The sequence below is a fragment of the Leucopleurus acutus genome (assembly GCF_964270905.1).
Source record: "Leucopleurus acutus genome assembly, chromosome: 18".
Lineage (NCBI taxonomy): Eukaryota > Metazoa > Chordata > Mammalia > Artiodactyla > Delphinidae > Leucopleurus > Leucopleurus acutus.
The window spans coordinates 23,193,605-23,210,678 of record NC_139160.1 but is presented as its reverse complement, the minus strand read 5'-3'; the positions used below and the strand labels follow the sequence as shown (position 1 = coordinate 23,210,678).

Sequence of the window (17,074 nt, the reverse complement as noted above, 5' to 3'; positions counted from 1 at the left end):
CCATCTCTAAAGACAGGGAGCCTATTCTACATTTCTCTTCTGTTCTGCACGGGCCCCAGCACGGTTGCAGACAAGCCTTGTGTGTGTGTGTGTGTGTGTGTGTGGCGGGGGGGGGGGCTTTGTTAAGAGGCCAGCAGAGGTGCAAACTACAGACCTGGAGGAGCCCCGGGACCTGCCCGCCTGCAGGAGGAGGCACTGGTTCATTCAACAGGGGTAGGAAGTCAGATGGTGGCCTGCTACGGGGCTAGTGCGGAGGGCTCTTCTGCCCTCCTCTGCTTGAGTTTGGTTGATATATACACACACATTCAGGGAGGAGGCAGGGGAGAGGGCTGGGCAGGGGCACGGCTCTGTCCAGGCAGCAGGAGGAAGCCCGGGGGACCCCGGTCCCATGAACTCAGCACGCGAAGGGACAGGAGAAACACCTGGGCCCGGCGCCTGGGGATAACGCTGTTTCCCTGGCGGCGGGCCATGGCCGGCAGGGCGGCGGAGGAAGCAAACGCGCGCAGCTCCTACCTTTCAGCTTCTCGGCCAAGAGCGCGGCCTCGTGCTCTGAGTAGTGCATGATGGGCGGCGGCGAGGGCGGCCGCAGCCGGTCCTCCTCCAGCTTGCGCCGGTGCCGCTCCTCGCGGGCGCGCATCCTCTGCTTGCACTCCCACTCGTAGAAGTCATCCCGGGCCTGGGCGAAGTCCACGTGCAGCCGGCCTGAGTCCTTTTTGTCCGTGCTAGACCCTAAGCGCATCCGGTAACCTGAAAGCAGTGGGAAGGCGGGTCACATCACACTGTCACAACACTGTCACGCACGACTGTCACAGTCGGGGCCAGGCCCTCAAGGCGCGCCAGGGGAGCTCTCACTGATTTCTTCCTCCCTTACAAAAGACATCCTTCCCATAGGAGGTGGGAAGCTGTTACCCTCCGAGGCCAACCGGAAGCGGAAGCGCGGCCCAAGGTACGCCTATTACAGATTCGGGGATAAACGCTACAGTGGGAGGGGTCTTCAAGCCAAAGTTGCCAAGAGGATGATCTCAAGAACCAGGGCACTTATCCTAACTCCTTATTCCTTCTGGCTTCCAGGAAGATCAGAAAAATATTGGGCATGTAGCTTTTCCCCCCTCCGCTTTTTATGGCCTCAATTTTATATTTTCAATTTACTGTAACTCTGTTGCAATAAGCCCTCTTACATTTATTTGTCAGAAAGAGGTGGAGTGCGAGTTCATAAATATTATCTATGATATTTAAAAAGATCTACAAAGTAAATTCCGTGACACCTCACTCACAGGCTATTGCTTCATTCTCCTAGAAAACGCTGCTTCCTCCATTCTCTCTCGGCAGCTGCAAAAGCCACAATTACCAAGGCAATTTTGCAATACTGTTTTATTTCCACTTATCCTCTGGGGCACACAGGAGAATATTTTACCTTCAATCAAGAGGCCTCACCGCGGCCTTCCTTACGGCCCCTCCAGCACCTCATCTGGCACGCAGCACTGCGCAAATTGTCCATGCAATCTTTGAAGGCCACAGGAGCCCGTGTGAGAGCCCAGAGCTAGACCAAAAAAATGGGCCTGGAAGTCTTTGGGGGATTTACTGTGAGCTACACAACTTATAAAGATTATAAGCAGGAACTTGATCTGAGAAATCAACACAAACAGAACTGAAACCAGGCCGCCAGACTAACTTCAAGGGAAGGAGGTTTGGCTTTGAGGTGGCTCTTCAGTTTGGGGTACTCAGATTTTTAAAAACATAAATTCAGGTCCCAGCAGGATCCCTGCTGTCAGGGGCTGCCAGAAGAGAGAGCAAAATAAGCACTTTTGCTGTGCAGGGACTTTGCAAATGAGACACCACTGTGAAATGCTAGGCTGCACTGCACTGATGCTCGGGACCTTGTGGTAGATTTCAATGGATTATTTTAGCATTTGGGGTTGAAACTCAGCTGAAAAATCCCAGGAAAGGCTGGCTTCTCCCCAGTAGGGTACTTCACACCTTTGAAAAGTTACAAATGTGAAACAGATCTCAAGTCTGACTCCTGTTATGACCTTCTCGCTCCCAGGTTTAAAAGGTATTGTCTCTCTAAAACTGGGAAGACATAACAATACCTATCAAAAACGCAAACATCTCAAGAGGGAGGGGATTTGGGGATGTAGGCACACGTATAGCTGATTCACTTTGCGATACAGCAGAAACTAGCACACCATCGTAAAGCAATTATACCCCAATAAAGATGTTAGAAAATAAATTTTGAAAGAAGTGTTCACAAGCAAAAAGAAAAAAAAAAAAGCAAACATCTGATCACAGAGGAGCAGAATCAATGCTAAAGCAGAGTATATTTTGGTTGTGGGCTGTGGAAATTTAACAAATCAGCAGGCCGTGGTGATATATACGTAACAGCTGAGTAGGCAGAATGGCCTAAGACTGGCCAGCTGTCCCAACTGGCCAAGCAACTTTCCCCTGGTCATGTCCAGAACATCACTTTTCAGACATTTCTGGTTCCCAAAATCACCCTCTCTTTCATCACAACACCATCATTAAGGCCTTAAAAGAGCCCGTGATGAGGCTGAGTCTAAAATTAGCTTGGCCCTCAAATGTGATTGTGGTCCTAAAATTAGGCCATCCAGCTGGGCGAGGGCTTGCGGGAGCTCTTACGTAAGAGCGGCAGCCTGCCTTCCTTCCTGCCCTTCCCAGTCAGGCTTTCAGATCTTCCCAGGTCCATGCTGCAACCTTGCCAGGGCAGCCCAGGCAGAGCTGGGAGACCCCTGTGTACTCAGGCAGGTCGGCTGGAGGTGAGGCCTTTGCTGTGGGATGCCAAGGGGTAGTCAGGCAGGGGCCCGGGTCAGAGCTTGAAAAAAATACAGCATCAAGGCATAAATCTGAAACTTTCATGTGCCTAAATTTGGAACTGTTCATCTTTTGGCAATGTACGATGAGTTTTCTGATTGGGTCTAAACATTATGTTATGTCAGTGTTGAAAAACACCTTTGATTTACTGTAGCCCTTTCATTTAATCAGGTGGGGGTAAAGTCATAGTTGTATTGGTGGAGCTGTGATTAGAACCCAAATTCCCAGGGCAGGATTCCTTCTCTATCATCATCAGGATATCTGTGTTAAAAACAACCACTTACTGAATGGTTCCCATGTTGCACGTGCCCTGCTAGGCACTTAATATCCCTTATTTTGATTCATTCCGCATAACAATCCGATGAGGTAGCACTATTACTATCTCGATTTTGCAGAAGAGAAAAGAGAGGCTCAGAGAGAGGTTATCTTGCCCGAGACATGTGAAAGCCAGTGCCACACACTCAATAGAATCCCCAGTTGTCTAATAGATTACTCTGATGCTGTCGCTCAAGACTTTGTGAGAGATCTGAGTGTTGTATTTTTATTTGATGTTTTTATCGTCCCCCTCCATTCTGGAATACTTTCAGGCTTTCTTTTCCACTGTCAGGGTTTATTGGAATAAGGGTTTTAAAGTTCTCTAGGTCACTATCTAGCTCAGGAAAGTCTCTTCAGTGTTGGAATAACCGCAGGGCTTCTGGGGTTTGCAAGACAATTTTATGGTCATCGGGGCTGACTGCAGAGTTAGGTAAACCTGGGAGTAACGTTCAGATTTTTTCTCCCCTCTTCTTTTCCCACTTTTCCCCACTAGCTTTGCCTGTGGAAGAGGGAAGTGATGTGCAGAGTGACAGACTGAAATATGCAGATGGAGACAGAGAGGGAATGGCAGTGAGTTAAATCTAAAAAGACATCCTTCCAAAGCCACATTTCAATACCAGCTCTGCGATGCTTAGATTTGGCAAAGGCCGTGCTGACAGGCTCCATACATTTGCTCCAACACCCATAGGGTGGAAGGCAGCAGGAGGCTTAATTTCAACCTCTGTGAAAATGTCCCTGATAAATGGCACCAGAGAAGCAGGGATGGTGGGGCGGGCTTAGCCAGGCTAAATGCACTAGCAACGGGGCGGTTTCCTGGGCCTCCTCCTCAGGCCTGGGGACCACTGTCTGCAAGGCACTCATCTTGATCTGGTGCCCCGGTGTCTAGAAAGTGAACCACTTCTGAAAAACTGAAATTATGCTGAGAGAGGACTTTATTCCCCCAGAGAATTACATCCAATAATAATAATGGTCCTCAGTATTCATAATATTGCTTCGCATCTAAGAAGCACTTGAGAACATTGATTAGAAACTCGATGGAATTCCTAAAGCCTGGATGGTGGGACACCATGTCTGCAGCAGGGACGTACGTGCGTTCACAGACTTAACAGGGAGCTTCTGGCAGCCTAAGGGCAGAATTCCTCCTTCTCCAGCCCCAAACTGTGAGGACTTTTATTATGCATTAAGGCAAAAGGGAATACGCTCATATTAACGTAACAAAACATCCCAAAGCGCCGAGAAAACCCCCTTATGTGATGCGAAGTACCAGAAAGGTAAATGGCTTTATCAACCATGAACTCCTCGGCAAAGCGAATGTGACAAAAATTCTTCTTGCTTTTCCGAATCGCTGTGATGTCACCGCACTGCTCGAAGACTTCTTGGATGATTTCCTCAGTGGCGTTTTCTGGTAATCCCCCGACAAACACGGTCTTACACCCAGGAGGTCGTTCTCTTGTGGAGGGAGGTGGAAGATCTGAGAATCACAAAAAAACAGAGGGTTTTGCCTTTTAGTTATAGTTGCTGTTTTCTTTGTTTGTTTGTTTGTTTTCGGGTTCACCTGGTGAAAGTCAAACTCGCAGACTACCTTTCTCCATTCTGAGTAATGATGGATTTCTAGAGTGATCTACACAGATGGCAGGCTGTCCTGGCTTTCAGTGCCTGTCCCCTCCTCCTCCCCACCTTTCTCTACTTTCTGTGTTCATTTCTACACAGAGTGGCTATGCCTGTCCGCGAACAGAGATCAAGCAAATGTTACCATCATTTCATTTCTCCTTCATAATACAGAGGCCCGGAAAATCGGACAAAAAAACCCAAAACCTTCATGAAGTACAGAGCATGATGAAATGAAAACATGACGAAAAACCGAGGGTTGGGCTTCCCTGGTGGCGCAGTGGTTGAGAGTCCGCCTGCCGATGCGGGGGACACGGGTTCGTGCCCCGGTCCGGGAAGATCCCACATGCCGCGGAGCGGCTGGGCCCGTGAGCCATGGCCGCTGAGCCTGCGCGTCCGGAGCCTGTGCTCCGCAATGGGAGAGGCCACAACAGTGAGAGGCCCGCGTACAGCAAAAAAAAAAACCCGATGGTTGTTCTCTGCCTTGTCTGGTTGCAGGATAATGGAGCAGTAAGGCAGAACAGGGAGCAGAGCCTGAAAGCAGGCGCGGTACTTACTTGGCTGCGAAACACAAGGCCTGAAACCACCCCCTCCTTTTTTTTTTTATTATTCACATTTAAATGAGCAAACTACTAAATCTGAGGGAGCCTGCATAAAAAGATAAAAAGCAATCTTCTGAAAAGTCCACTTTAAAAAGGCAACACTGATTTCATATGAATAAAAAAAAATCCCAGCTATTGAAACCCATGAATTTAGTATCAGAGACTAAGTTAAAAAAAAAAAAAAAACAACAAACTGGCCTATTTATTTCATCAAATGTATGTTTCCTTCAAGCGAATGCAATCTGGTCCAGGAGCTCTGAGATGCAGGCTCCCCGCTCCCCTCCACCACCCAACTGCTAACTGCCAAATTAATTCCGTTTTCCATCTAGCAAAACGCATTTCAGAGTTTCTCTCTCACATTTGTGAAGATGGATGGAAGTGTTCACATATTTCACACTCCAATCTGCAGCAAATGCTAGACTTTGTTGCGTGCAAAAAGGTCCTTAATCTGGCTGTTCACCCCAATCACTCATGCTCCCTTCGTGGTGTCAATTCAGCTCCTGGATAGACACAGGGACCCACATATTTGTTTTAATCTAGAGACGAAGGGCTTCTGTAGAATGATCCCCACTCTGTGTACCTAGGTGGGAGAACTTGGAGTCACATCTGAAAATGAATGCAATACTATATTAAAAAAGAAAGAAACTTAAATCGATGATCAAATACTTCTCACAGATATCACTTACTTGGGTTTTGGGGGAAAAGAGTACAGCTTTTGCAGTGGATTATTTCTTTGACGACAGCCACTTCTGTTGGCGGGGGTGGTACCAGCCCCAGGCCTGGTATCATTGGGTTAATAGGGGTGATCCCAGTCATCATGTTGAGGCCTGGATCAAAGCCTGGTACACAGATTGAGTCTGTAAAGTACACAAGATATCATTTTGGCTGGAGGATCTTAAACTGGTTTTTATTGTTACTTTTGCTGTTTTCCTAAAAAGATGATTTGACTTTATGCTTCCTATGTTTTAGAAATTTCTCCTGGCATAAATATAGCAATATAGAAAGCTATTTCAGAAAGGTAAAGAGAAAATAAAAGATGAACGTAATGCTACATGGAAAGGAAGTTATATTATTTAAAATATTAACATGGCAGAACAGAACACAGCATATTCAAGGGTAAAGCCACACACCATGAAGCTTTGCTGTTACTGTGAACGTGATTTTCTGTTTCTTAACTTTGATGTAGATGTGACTGCCTTATGACCCAGGATGTGGGAAGAATATCATTTAACACTGAAGTGCCCAGTGAATACAACTGTCAACCCCGTTTTATCAAAAGAGCCTTCTTACCCAAGTGACCTCGATTTAAGTTCAGTTCAGTTTATATGTGCCTACTTTATAATGATGCATTCAGGTCCAACCTAACCTATTCCCCTCAGGAAACAAAAAACAAAGACTGATTATAATTACTAAGGCTGGGTTAGATACATGCGGGCATAATGTTAGCTGTATACATTTCTGAGTGCTATTGGATAATCACACGTTCTTCCTATAATTCAATCAGCAACTAACTGACCACCCTTCTGAAATCTTTATTTGTTGTATAAAAAATACAAATTTACGCCCTGCATAAAAAATGGAAGGGCACAAAAAGGGTGGGTTTTCCAATATAAACACTGAATTTTTTTTTTTTTTTAGTGGGATAATAAAGCAAGTCATTTCAAAAGTGATATGCAGGGATTTTTTAATTTGTTTTTAATTAGTAAGACCTTTCTAAGAGTAGGGACTGTTAAGATGTATTGAGTTTCTAGAGTAGCTGCAAGGGGATCCCTCTCCTGAGAATTCTTCTGTTTTCAGGTAACATACTCTCATTGGTGGTGTGATACTGTTCGGAGGTAGACAGACAGAAGCACAGACGCCCGCCAGCAGTAGCCGTGGTGACCCTCCACTATAGTTCTCAGGGATGAAATGTCTTTCTCTTGTTCTCCTTTTCTCCCCATCATTCTAGACCATTCCCATTCTTCCCTTCCACCCCCTGTCCTTTGTGGTTCTCACGTCCAGCCAGCCCGTGCCTTAGGCCCCTGCATGGCCTCACCCTTTGCTTACCTGTGCTGAAAGGTCAGATAAGCCCAGAGGCAGGTGAAGTGACAACTATAGACTTTGTTTACCAAGACTTTCCAGGGGATACGGAGGACCAGCATGGACTTTTCCTTTCTAGGAAGAAGTTTATTATAGCTTTCCTCCAGCTGCTTCGGGTATTTCCATTCCTCTTCTGGACTGAACAGAATAAGCAGGGCGATCCTGATTTATAAGCTCAGAGGACTGCGGTCCCATTTATGAGGAAATCCATTTAATTTGACTGCATACCAGCCTTACTTCAGGAAAATGAGGTGGGGTTTTGGGTTTGTTTCTTAGTTTGGGCCTTTTTTAAGAAACCCTCAGTGTAAATGTCAAATAAGCGTTCTCGTTCAAAGCAGTCGCCCTGACATCCGAGGTACTTCTATGATTATAGTTCTCAGGTTCTTCGTCTCTCACACGGGGCTTTTGAGTGGACAATCTCCTGGAGCACTAGCCTCCGAGGACTCCAGGATTCTTCACTGATAATCGTTCAGAACCAAGTGAAGTACAAATGACATAAAAGTTTGGAAGTGACAGAGGCAGGACTCACACTTGGGTTATTCGTTTGAAATCTTCATCAAGTTTCACAGGTGTTATTCCCATTTCACAGCTGAAGTCATCGAGGCTTAAAGCAGTAAAGTAAAATTTCCATCATCACAAAGCAAACAAATGGCAGAGTCAGAACTAGGGTCCAGGTCTCTGGCTCCGGATATAAAAACATCTCTTGTAACCACTTCGAAGTTTCCACCTAGAATGACCCAACTAGATCATTGACCTAATAACATGCCACTACCACAAATGGACTCTACTCTTTAAAACAAACCAAGATGTAGCCTTCTGATCCCAATGCCAGTTCTAAAGGGGAGCCCCAGAACAGCAGAATGGCTTCCAATGTCATCATCACTGAAATAACACATTGGCTTCTCAGGAGGATATATTAGAAATAGAAATATTGGTAATGGGAATACTGGCTTGCTGATGCCTTTATTTAATCTCATTCCGTACATGAGATTGGTCTGTTCCTTTCCTGGCCGGGCCCTTACTATTGTTTGCCAACACAGGGTGATTTAAGGCTGAAACCACTCAGGACCGCAGGAGAGCTCCGTGAATTACAATAACCAGATGTTTCCCAAAATGAGACGAGCGGCCCAGTTCTTGCATTCTCTTTTAGTTGTAGCAGACTTGTGTTTTCTTTTTGAAGGCCAAATAAATAAACACATCTTCAGGAATGCAGACAAAAGATACTACTCTTGAGCAAAATATTTGAATACAGAGCAAGAGTTACTTTGCTTTTTCTGAGACATTAATACAAAGAGACTGTGGGGTTGAATGAAATCTGCATGGTGAGTGTAGTAGCTTGAAAAGAGCTTAGCAAGGAATTAACACTTAAATTATGCTGAACATCAAAGGATCTGAGATTCAGTATTTGAGAGGAAGAAGTGGGAAGGATTAGACTTTAAAAAAAAAGTATGAACCCATCACTTTTTAACAATATATGAACAGATGAAAATTGTTTTCTCCAAGAGCACAGGAGGATCTCACCAGGCACCTGCCAGCAGCGTCTTCAGGCTTCCACAGGGTAGGAGTTTTTGAGTGTGGCTGCCGCTAGGCTACTGTCTGTGTCCCCAGCAGGAGACACAGCCACCCCCAGCCTCTCCAGGAGACTCTCCAAGATCAGCAGAATGCACCCTTCGAAGACCTTCAAGATGGCGGAGGAGTAAGACGTGGAGATCACCGTCCTCCCCACAAATACATCAGAAACACATCTACATGTGGAACAGCTCCTACAGAACACCTACTGAATGCTGGCAGAAGACCTCAGACCTCCCAAAAGGCAAGAAACTCCCCCACATACCTGGGTAGGGCAAAAGAAAAAAGACTAAACAGAGACAAAAGGATAGGGATGGGACCTGCACCAGTGGGAGGGAGCTGTGAAGGAGGAAAGGTTTCCACACACTAGGAAGCCCCTTCGCGGGCGGAGACTGCGGGTGGCGGAGGGCTAAAGCTTCGGAGCCGCAGATGAGAGCACGGCAACAGGGGTGCGGGGGGCAAAGCGCAGAGATTCCCGCACAGAGGATCAGTGCCGACCGGCACTCACCAGCCCGAGAGGCTTGTCTGCTCAACCGCCGGGGCTGGGAGCTGAGGGCTTCGGTCAGAGCGCAGGGAGAGGACTGGGGTTGGTGGCCTGAACACAGCCTGAAGGGGGTTAGTGCGCCACAGCTAGCCGGGAAGGAGTTCGGGGAAAAGTCTGGACCTGCCAAAGAGGCAAGAGACCATTGCTTCGGGGTGCGCGAGGAGAGGGAATCCAGAGCACCACCTAAACGAGCTCCAGAGACAGGCGCGAGCCGCGTCTATCAGCACCGACACCAGAGACGGGCATGAGACGCTAAGGCTGCTGCTGCCGCCACCAAGAGGCCTGTGTGCGAGCACAGGTCACCGTCCACACCTCCCCTCCTGGGATCCTGTGTGATCCAGGGACAACTTTCCCGGGAGAACGCACGGCGTGCCTCAGGCTGGTGCAATGATACGCTGGCCTCTGCTGCCGCAGGCCCGCCCCACACTCCGTGCCCCTCCCTCCCCCCCCGGCCTGAGTGAGCCAGAGCCCCCGAATCAGCGGCTCCTTTAACCTCGTCCTGTCTGAGCGAAGAACAGACGCCCTCTGGCGACCGACACGCAGAGGCGGGGCCAAATCCAAAGCTGAGCCCCTGGGAGCTGTGAGAACAAAGAAGAGAAAGGGAAATCTCTCCCAGCAGCCTCAGAAGCAGCGGATTAAAGCTCCACAATCAACTGGATGTACCTGCATCTGTGGAATACATGAATAGACAACGAACCATCCCAAATTGAGGGGGTGGGCTTTGTGTGATTTTGTCTGTATAGCTTTGCTTTTACCATTTGTCCTAGGGTTCTGTCTGATTTTTTTTCAGTATAGTTTTTAGCGCTTGTTCTCATTGGTGGATTTGTTTTTTGGTTTGGTTGCTCTCTTCTTTTTTTCTTCTTTTTATTACTTTTTAATTTTCCTTTATTTTTAATAATTGTTTTTAAATTTTTTATTTTAATAACTTTATTTTATTTTTTTCCTTCTTTCTTTCTCCCTTTTCTTCTCAGCCATGTGGCTGACAGGATCTTTGGTGCCCTGGCTGGGTGTCAGGCCCGTGTCTCTGAGGTGGGAGAGCCGAGTTCAGGACATTGGTCCACCAGAGACCTCCCGGCTCCACGTAATATCAAACAGTGAAAGCTCTCCCAGAGATCTCCAACTCAATGCTAAGACCCAGCTCCACTGAACAACCAGCAAGCTCCAGTGCTGGACACCCTATGCCAAACAACTAGCAAGACAGGAACACAACCCCACCCATTAGCAGAGAGGCTGCCTAAAATCATAATAAGGTCACAGACACCCCAAAACACACCACCGGATGCAGTCCTGCCCACCAGAAAGACAAGATCCAGCCTCATCCACCAGAACACAGGCACCAGTCCGCTCCACCAGGAAACCCCCACAATGCACTGAACCAACCTTAGCCACTGGGGGCAGACACCAAAAACAACAGGAACTACAAACCTGCAGACTGCGCAAAGGAGACCCCCCCCCAAACACAGTAAGAGAAGCAAAATGAGAAGACAGAGAAACACACAGCAGATGAAGGAGCAAGGTAAAAACCCACCAAACCAAACAAATGAAGAGGAAATAGGCAGTCCACCTGAAAAAGAATTCAAAGTCATGATAGTAAAGATGATCCAAAATCTTGGAAATAGAATGGAGAAAATACAAGAAAAGTTTAACAAGGACCTAGAAGAACTAAAGAGCAAACAAACAATGATGAACAACACAATAAATGAAATTAAAAATTCTCTAGAAGGAATTCAATAGTAGAATAACTGAGGCAGAAGAATGGATAAGTGACCTGGAAGATAAAAGAGTGGAAATAACTACTGCAGAGTAGAATAAAGAAAAAAGAATGAAGAGAACTGAGGAGTTTCAGAGACCTATGGGACATTAAACGCACCAACGTATGAATTACAGGGGTCCCAGAAGAAGAAGAGAAAAAAAAAAAGGGACTGAGAATATTTGAAGAGAGTATGGTTGAAAACTTCCCTAATATGGGAAAGGAAATAGTCAGTCAACTCCAGGAAGCACAGACAGTCCCATACAGGATAAATCCAAGGAGAAACACATCAAGACAAATAGTAACCAAACTATCAAAAATTAAACACAAAGAAAAAATATTAAAAGCAGCAAGGGAAAAACAACAAATAACACACAAGGGAATCCCCACAAGGTTTACAGCTCATCTTTCAGCAGAAACTCTGCAAGCCAGAAGGGACTGGCAGGACATATTTAAAGTAATGAAAGGGAAAAACCTACAACCAAGATTACTCTACCCAGCACGGATCTCGTTCAGATTTGACAGAGAAATTAAAACCTTTACAGACGAGCAAAAGCTAAGAGAATTCAGCACCACCAAACCAGCTTTAAAAATGCTAAAGAAACTTCTCTAGGCAAGAAACACAAGAAACAAACCCAAAACAATTAATAAAATGGTAACAGAACATACATATTGTAACTACCTTAAAGGTAAATGGATTAAATGCTCAACCAAAAGACACAGACTGGCTGAATGGATACAAAAACAAGACCCGTATATATGTTGTCTAGAAGAGACCTACTTCAGACCCAGGGACACATACAGACTGAAAGTGAAGGGATGGAAAAAGACATTCCATGCAAATGGAAATGAAAAAAAACCTGGAGTAGCAATTCTCATATCACACAAAATAGACTTTAAAATAAAGACTATTACAAGAGACAAAGAAGGACACTACATAATGATCAAGGGATCAATCCAAGAAGAAGATATAGCAATTGTAAATATTTATGCACCCAACATAGGAGCACCTCAATACATAAGGCAAATACTAACAGCCATAAAAGGGGAAATCATCAGTAACACAATCATAGTAGGGGACTTTTAACACCCCACTTTCACCAATGGACAGATCATCCAAAATGAAAACAAATAAGGAAACACAAGCTTTAAATGATACATTAAACAAGATGGACTTAACTGATATTTATAGGACATTCCATCCAAAAACAAGAGAATACACTTTCTTCTCAAGTGCTCATGGAACATTCTCCAGGATAGATCATATCTTGGGTCACAAATCAAGCCTTGGTAAATTTAAAAATTTAAGAAAACAAATCATATCAAGTATCTTTTCCGACCACAACGCTATGAGACTAGATATCAATTACAGGAAAACATCTGTAAAAAATACAAACACATGGAGGCTAAACAATACACTACCAAATAACCAAGAGATCACTGAAGAAATCAAAGAGGAAACCAAAAACTACGTAGACACAAATGAGAATGAAAATACGACGACCGAAAACCTATAGGATGCAGGAAGAGCAGTTCTAAGAGGGAAGTTTACAGCAATACAATCCTACCTCAAGAAAGAAGAAACATCTCAAATAAACAACCTAACCTTAAACCTAAAGGAATTAGAGGAATAAAAAAACCCCAAAATTAGCAGAAGGAAAGCACATAAAGATCAGATCAGAAATAAATGAAAAAGAAATGAAGAAAACAGTAGCAAAGATCAATAAAACTAAAAGCTGGTTCCTTGAGAAGATAAACAAAATTGATAAACCATTAGCCAGACTCATCAAGAAAAAAAGGGAGAAGACTGAAATCAATAGAATTAGAAATGAAAAAGGAGAAGTAACAACTGACACTGCAGAAATACAAAGAATCGTGAGAGATTACTACAAGCAACTATATGCCAATAAAATGGACAACCTGGAAGAAATTAACAAATTCTTAGAAAAGCACAGCCTTCCGAGACTGAACCAGCAAGAAATAGAAAATATAAACAGACCAACCACAAGCAATGAAATTGAGACTCTGCTTAAAAATCTTCCAACAAACAAACATTCAGAGAAGAGCTAACACCTATCCTTCTCAAACTCTTCCAAAATATAGCAGAGGGAGGAACACTCCCAACCTCTTTCTACGAGGCCACCATCATCCTGATACCAAAACCAAAGATGTCACAAAGAAGGAAAACTACAGGCCAACCAATATCACTGATGAACATAGATGCAAAAATCCTCCACAAAATACTAGCAAACAGAATCCAACGGCATATTAAAAGGATCATACACCATGATCAAGTGGGGTTTATCCCAGGAATGCAAGGATTCTTCAATGTAAGCAAATCAATCAATGTGATGCACCATATTAACAAACTGAAGGAGAAAAACCATATGATCATCTCAATAGATGCAGAAAAAGCTTTTGAGAAAATTCAACACCCATTTATGATAAAAACCCTCCAGAAAGTAGGCATAGAGGGAACTTACCTCAACATAATAAAGGCCATATATGACAAACCCACAGCCACCATCGTTCTCAATGGTGAAAAACTGAAACCATTTCCTCTAAGATCAGGAAAAAGACAAGGTTGCCCACTCTTACCACTTTTATTCAACAGAGTTTTGGAAGTTTTAGCCACAGCAATCAGAGAAGAAAAAGAAATGAAAAGAATCCAAACTGGAAAAGAAGAAGTAAAGCTGTCACTGTTTGCAGATGACATGATACTATACATAGAGAATCCTAAAGAAGCTACCAGAAAACTGCTAGAGCTAATCAATGAATTTGGTAAAGTAGCAGGATACAAAATTAATGCACAGAAATCTCTGGCAGTCCTATACACTAATGATGAAAAATCTGAAATAGAAATTAAGGAAACGCTCCCATTTACCACTGCAACAAAACGAATAAAATACCTAGGAATAAACCTACCTAAGGAGACAGAAGACCTCTATGCAGAAAACTATACGACACTGATGAAAGAAATTATAGATGATACAAACAGATGGAGAGCTATAACAGGTTCTTGGATTGGAAGAATCAACATTGTGAAAATGACTATACTACTCAAAGGTATCTACAGTTTCAGTGCAATTCCTATCAAACTACCACTGGCATTTGTCACAGAACTAGAACAAAAAATTTCACAATTTGTATGGAAACATAAAAGACCCCAAAAAGCCAAAGCAGTCTTTAGGAAGAGAAATGGAGCTGGAGGAATCAGGCTCCCGGACTTCAGACTATACTACAAAGCTGCAGTAATCAAGACAGTATGGTACTGGCACAAAAACAGAAATATAGATAAAGGGAACAGGATAGAAAGCCCAGAGATAAACCCACGCAAATATGGCCACCTTATTTTTGATAAAGGAGGCAAGAATATACAATGGGGAAAAGACAGCCTCTTCAATAAGTGGTGCTGGGAAAACTGGACAGCTACATGTAAAAGAATGAAATTAGAACACTCCCTAACCACATACAGAAAAATAAACTCACAATGGATTAGAGACCTAAATGTAAGCCTGGACACTGAAAACTCTTAGAGGAAAACACAGGCAGAACACTCTTTGACATAAATCACAGCAAGATCTGTTTTGATCTACCTCCTAGAGAAATGGAAATAAAAACAACAATAAACAAATGGGACATAATGAAACTTAAAACGTTTTGCACAGTGAAGGAAACTACAAACAAGATGAAAAGACAACCCTCAGAATGGGAAAAAATATTTGCAAACGAATCAATGGACAAAGGATTAATCCCCAAAATATATAAACAGCTCATGCAGCTCAATATTAAAAAAACACACAGCCCACTCCAAAAATGGGCAGAAGACCTAAATAGACATTTCTCCAAAGCAGACATACAGATGGCCAAGAAGCACATGAAAAGCTGCTCAGCATCACCAATTATTAGAGAAATGCAAATCAAAACTACAATGAGGTATCACCTCACACCAGTTAGAATGGGCATCATCAGAAAATCTACAAACAAGAGATGCTGGAGAGGGTGTGCAGAAAAGGGAACCCTCTTGCACTATTGGTGGGAATGTAAATTGATACAGCCACTATGGAGAACAGTATGGAGGTTCCTTAAAAAACTAAAAATAAAAGTACCATACGACCCAGCAATCTCACTACTGGGCACATACACTGAGAAAACCATAATTCAAAAAGAGACAAGTACCACAGTGTTCATTGCAGCTCTATTTACAGGCGCCAGGACATGGAAGCAACCTAAGTGTCCCTCGACAGATGAATGGAAAAAGAAGATGTGGCACATATATACAATGGAATATTACTCAGCCATAAAAAGAAACGAAATTGAGTTATTTGTAGTGAGGTGGATGGACCTAGAGTCTGTCATACAGAGTGAAGTAAGTCAGAAAGAGAAAAACAAATACTGTATGCTAACACATATATATGGAATCTAAAAAAAAAAAAAAAAAGATTCTGAAGAACCTAGGGCCAGGACAGGAATAAAGACACAGACATAGAGACTGAAACTGAGGACATGGGGAGGGTAAAGAGTAAGCTGGAACGAAGTGAGAGAGTGGCATGGACATATATGCACTACCAAATGTAAAATAGATAGCTAGTGGGAAGCAGCCACATAGCACAGGGAGATCAGCTCGGTGCTTTGTGATCACCTAGAGGGGTGGGATAGGGAGGGTGGGAGGGAGACGCAAGAGGGAAGGGACATGGGGATATATGTATACGTACAGCTGATTCACTCTGTGTAAAGCAGAAACTAACACACCACTGTAAAGCAATTATACTCCAATAAAGATGTTTAAAAAAATAAAAGGAGCACAGGAGCCTATTATGGACTAACGCATTAAAGCAAAGGCACAATTTTTGAAAGTCTGAGACACATGCACAGCAAGACAAAGGTGAGGAGAGAATGTCCATTCTCAGAGTCAGTTCCTTGTCTTGCTTAGAAAAGCTGCCCCCGTGAACTTGAGAGATGGAGAGCTCCAATTCCACTCAGGGAAAAGAGGGAGGAGGTGGAAATTGCAGGAAGAAAGAATCCAATTAAGCATATAGAACTTTCTTCTCGAAACAGCACTTAAACAAGAAGTGGTGTTACTTATTGCCAAGACTGCGGCCCTGTCCAGCTCCTCTTTGTATGGCTGGCTGCAAGCACAGAAGCAGGGCTCTGGGATCCCCTTCCTCCTACCTGACGGCCAGGTGGGACCTCAAGTCCAGGGAGATGCCATGCACGTGGGGGTCCCGGACCCAGGACTTGCACAGGCAGAGGCAAGCTGGAGGGGCTTGACAAATATGCAGTAGCTCCTCTCCTTTCTTCAGAAGAATTATTGATTCAAAATATGATCTGTCAGGGGCTTCCCTGGTGGCGCAGTGGTTGAGAATCTGCCTGCCAATGCAGGGGACATGGGTTCGAGTCCTGGTCTGGGAAGATCCCACATGCCGAGGAGCAACTAGGACCGTGAGCCACAACTGCTGAGCCTGTGCTCCGCAATGAGAGGCCGTTGATAGTGAGAGGCCGTGCACCGAAATGAAGAGTGGCCCCCGCTTGCCACAAGTAGAGAAAGCCCTCGCACAGAAACGAAGACCCAACACAGCCAAAAATAAAATTAAAAAAATATATATGATCTGTCGTCCCTCGACAGAGAAACCACGTGATACTTGAGGACACTCTGTTTCCTGGGAGTTTAGGAAGGGGAGACTTTTTCACAATGGTTTCCCGTTGCAATTGACAAGCCCTGCCCTTCTGTAAGATCGGTTAAGTTCATGGACTATGAAAGTAACTCTTTTTCCATTC

General features: G+C 44.3%; 1 protein-coding gene across 1 annotated transcript in view; it reads right to left on the bottom strand.

Annotated features, from left to right (window-relative positions):
• Nucleotides 1-17,074, bottom strand: part of ENOX1 (ecto-NOX disulfide-thiol exchanger 1) — a gene marked incomplete at its 3' end in the record, with an annotated part of 213,887 nt that overhangs the window by 148,341 nt on the left and 48,472 nt on the right. Inside the window, exons 3-5 of the mRNA XM_082859621.1 lie at nt 6,041-6,211; nt 4,409-4,615; nt 514-747 (exon numbers count right to left, since the gene is read on the bottom strand). Coding sequence (XP_082715747.1) covers nt 514-747; nt 4,409-4,615; nt 6,041-6,211 — 612 coding nt within the window. The remainder of the gene's footprint in view (nt 1-513; nt 748-4,408; nt 4,616-6,040; nt 6,212-17,074) is intronic.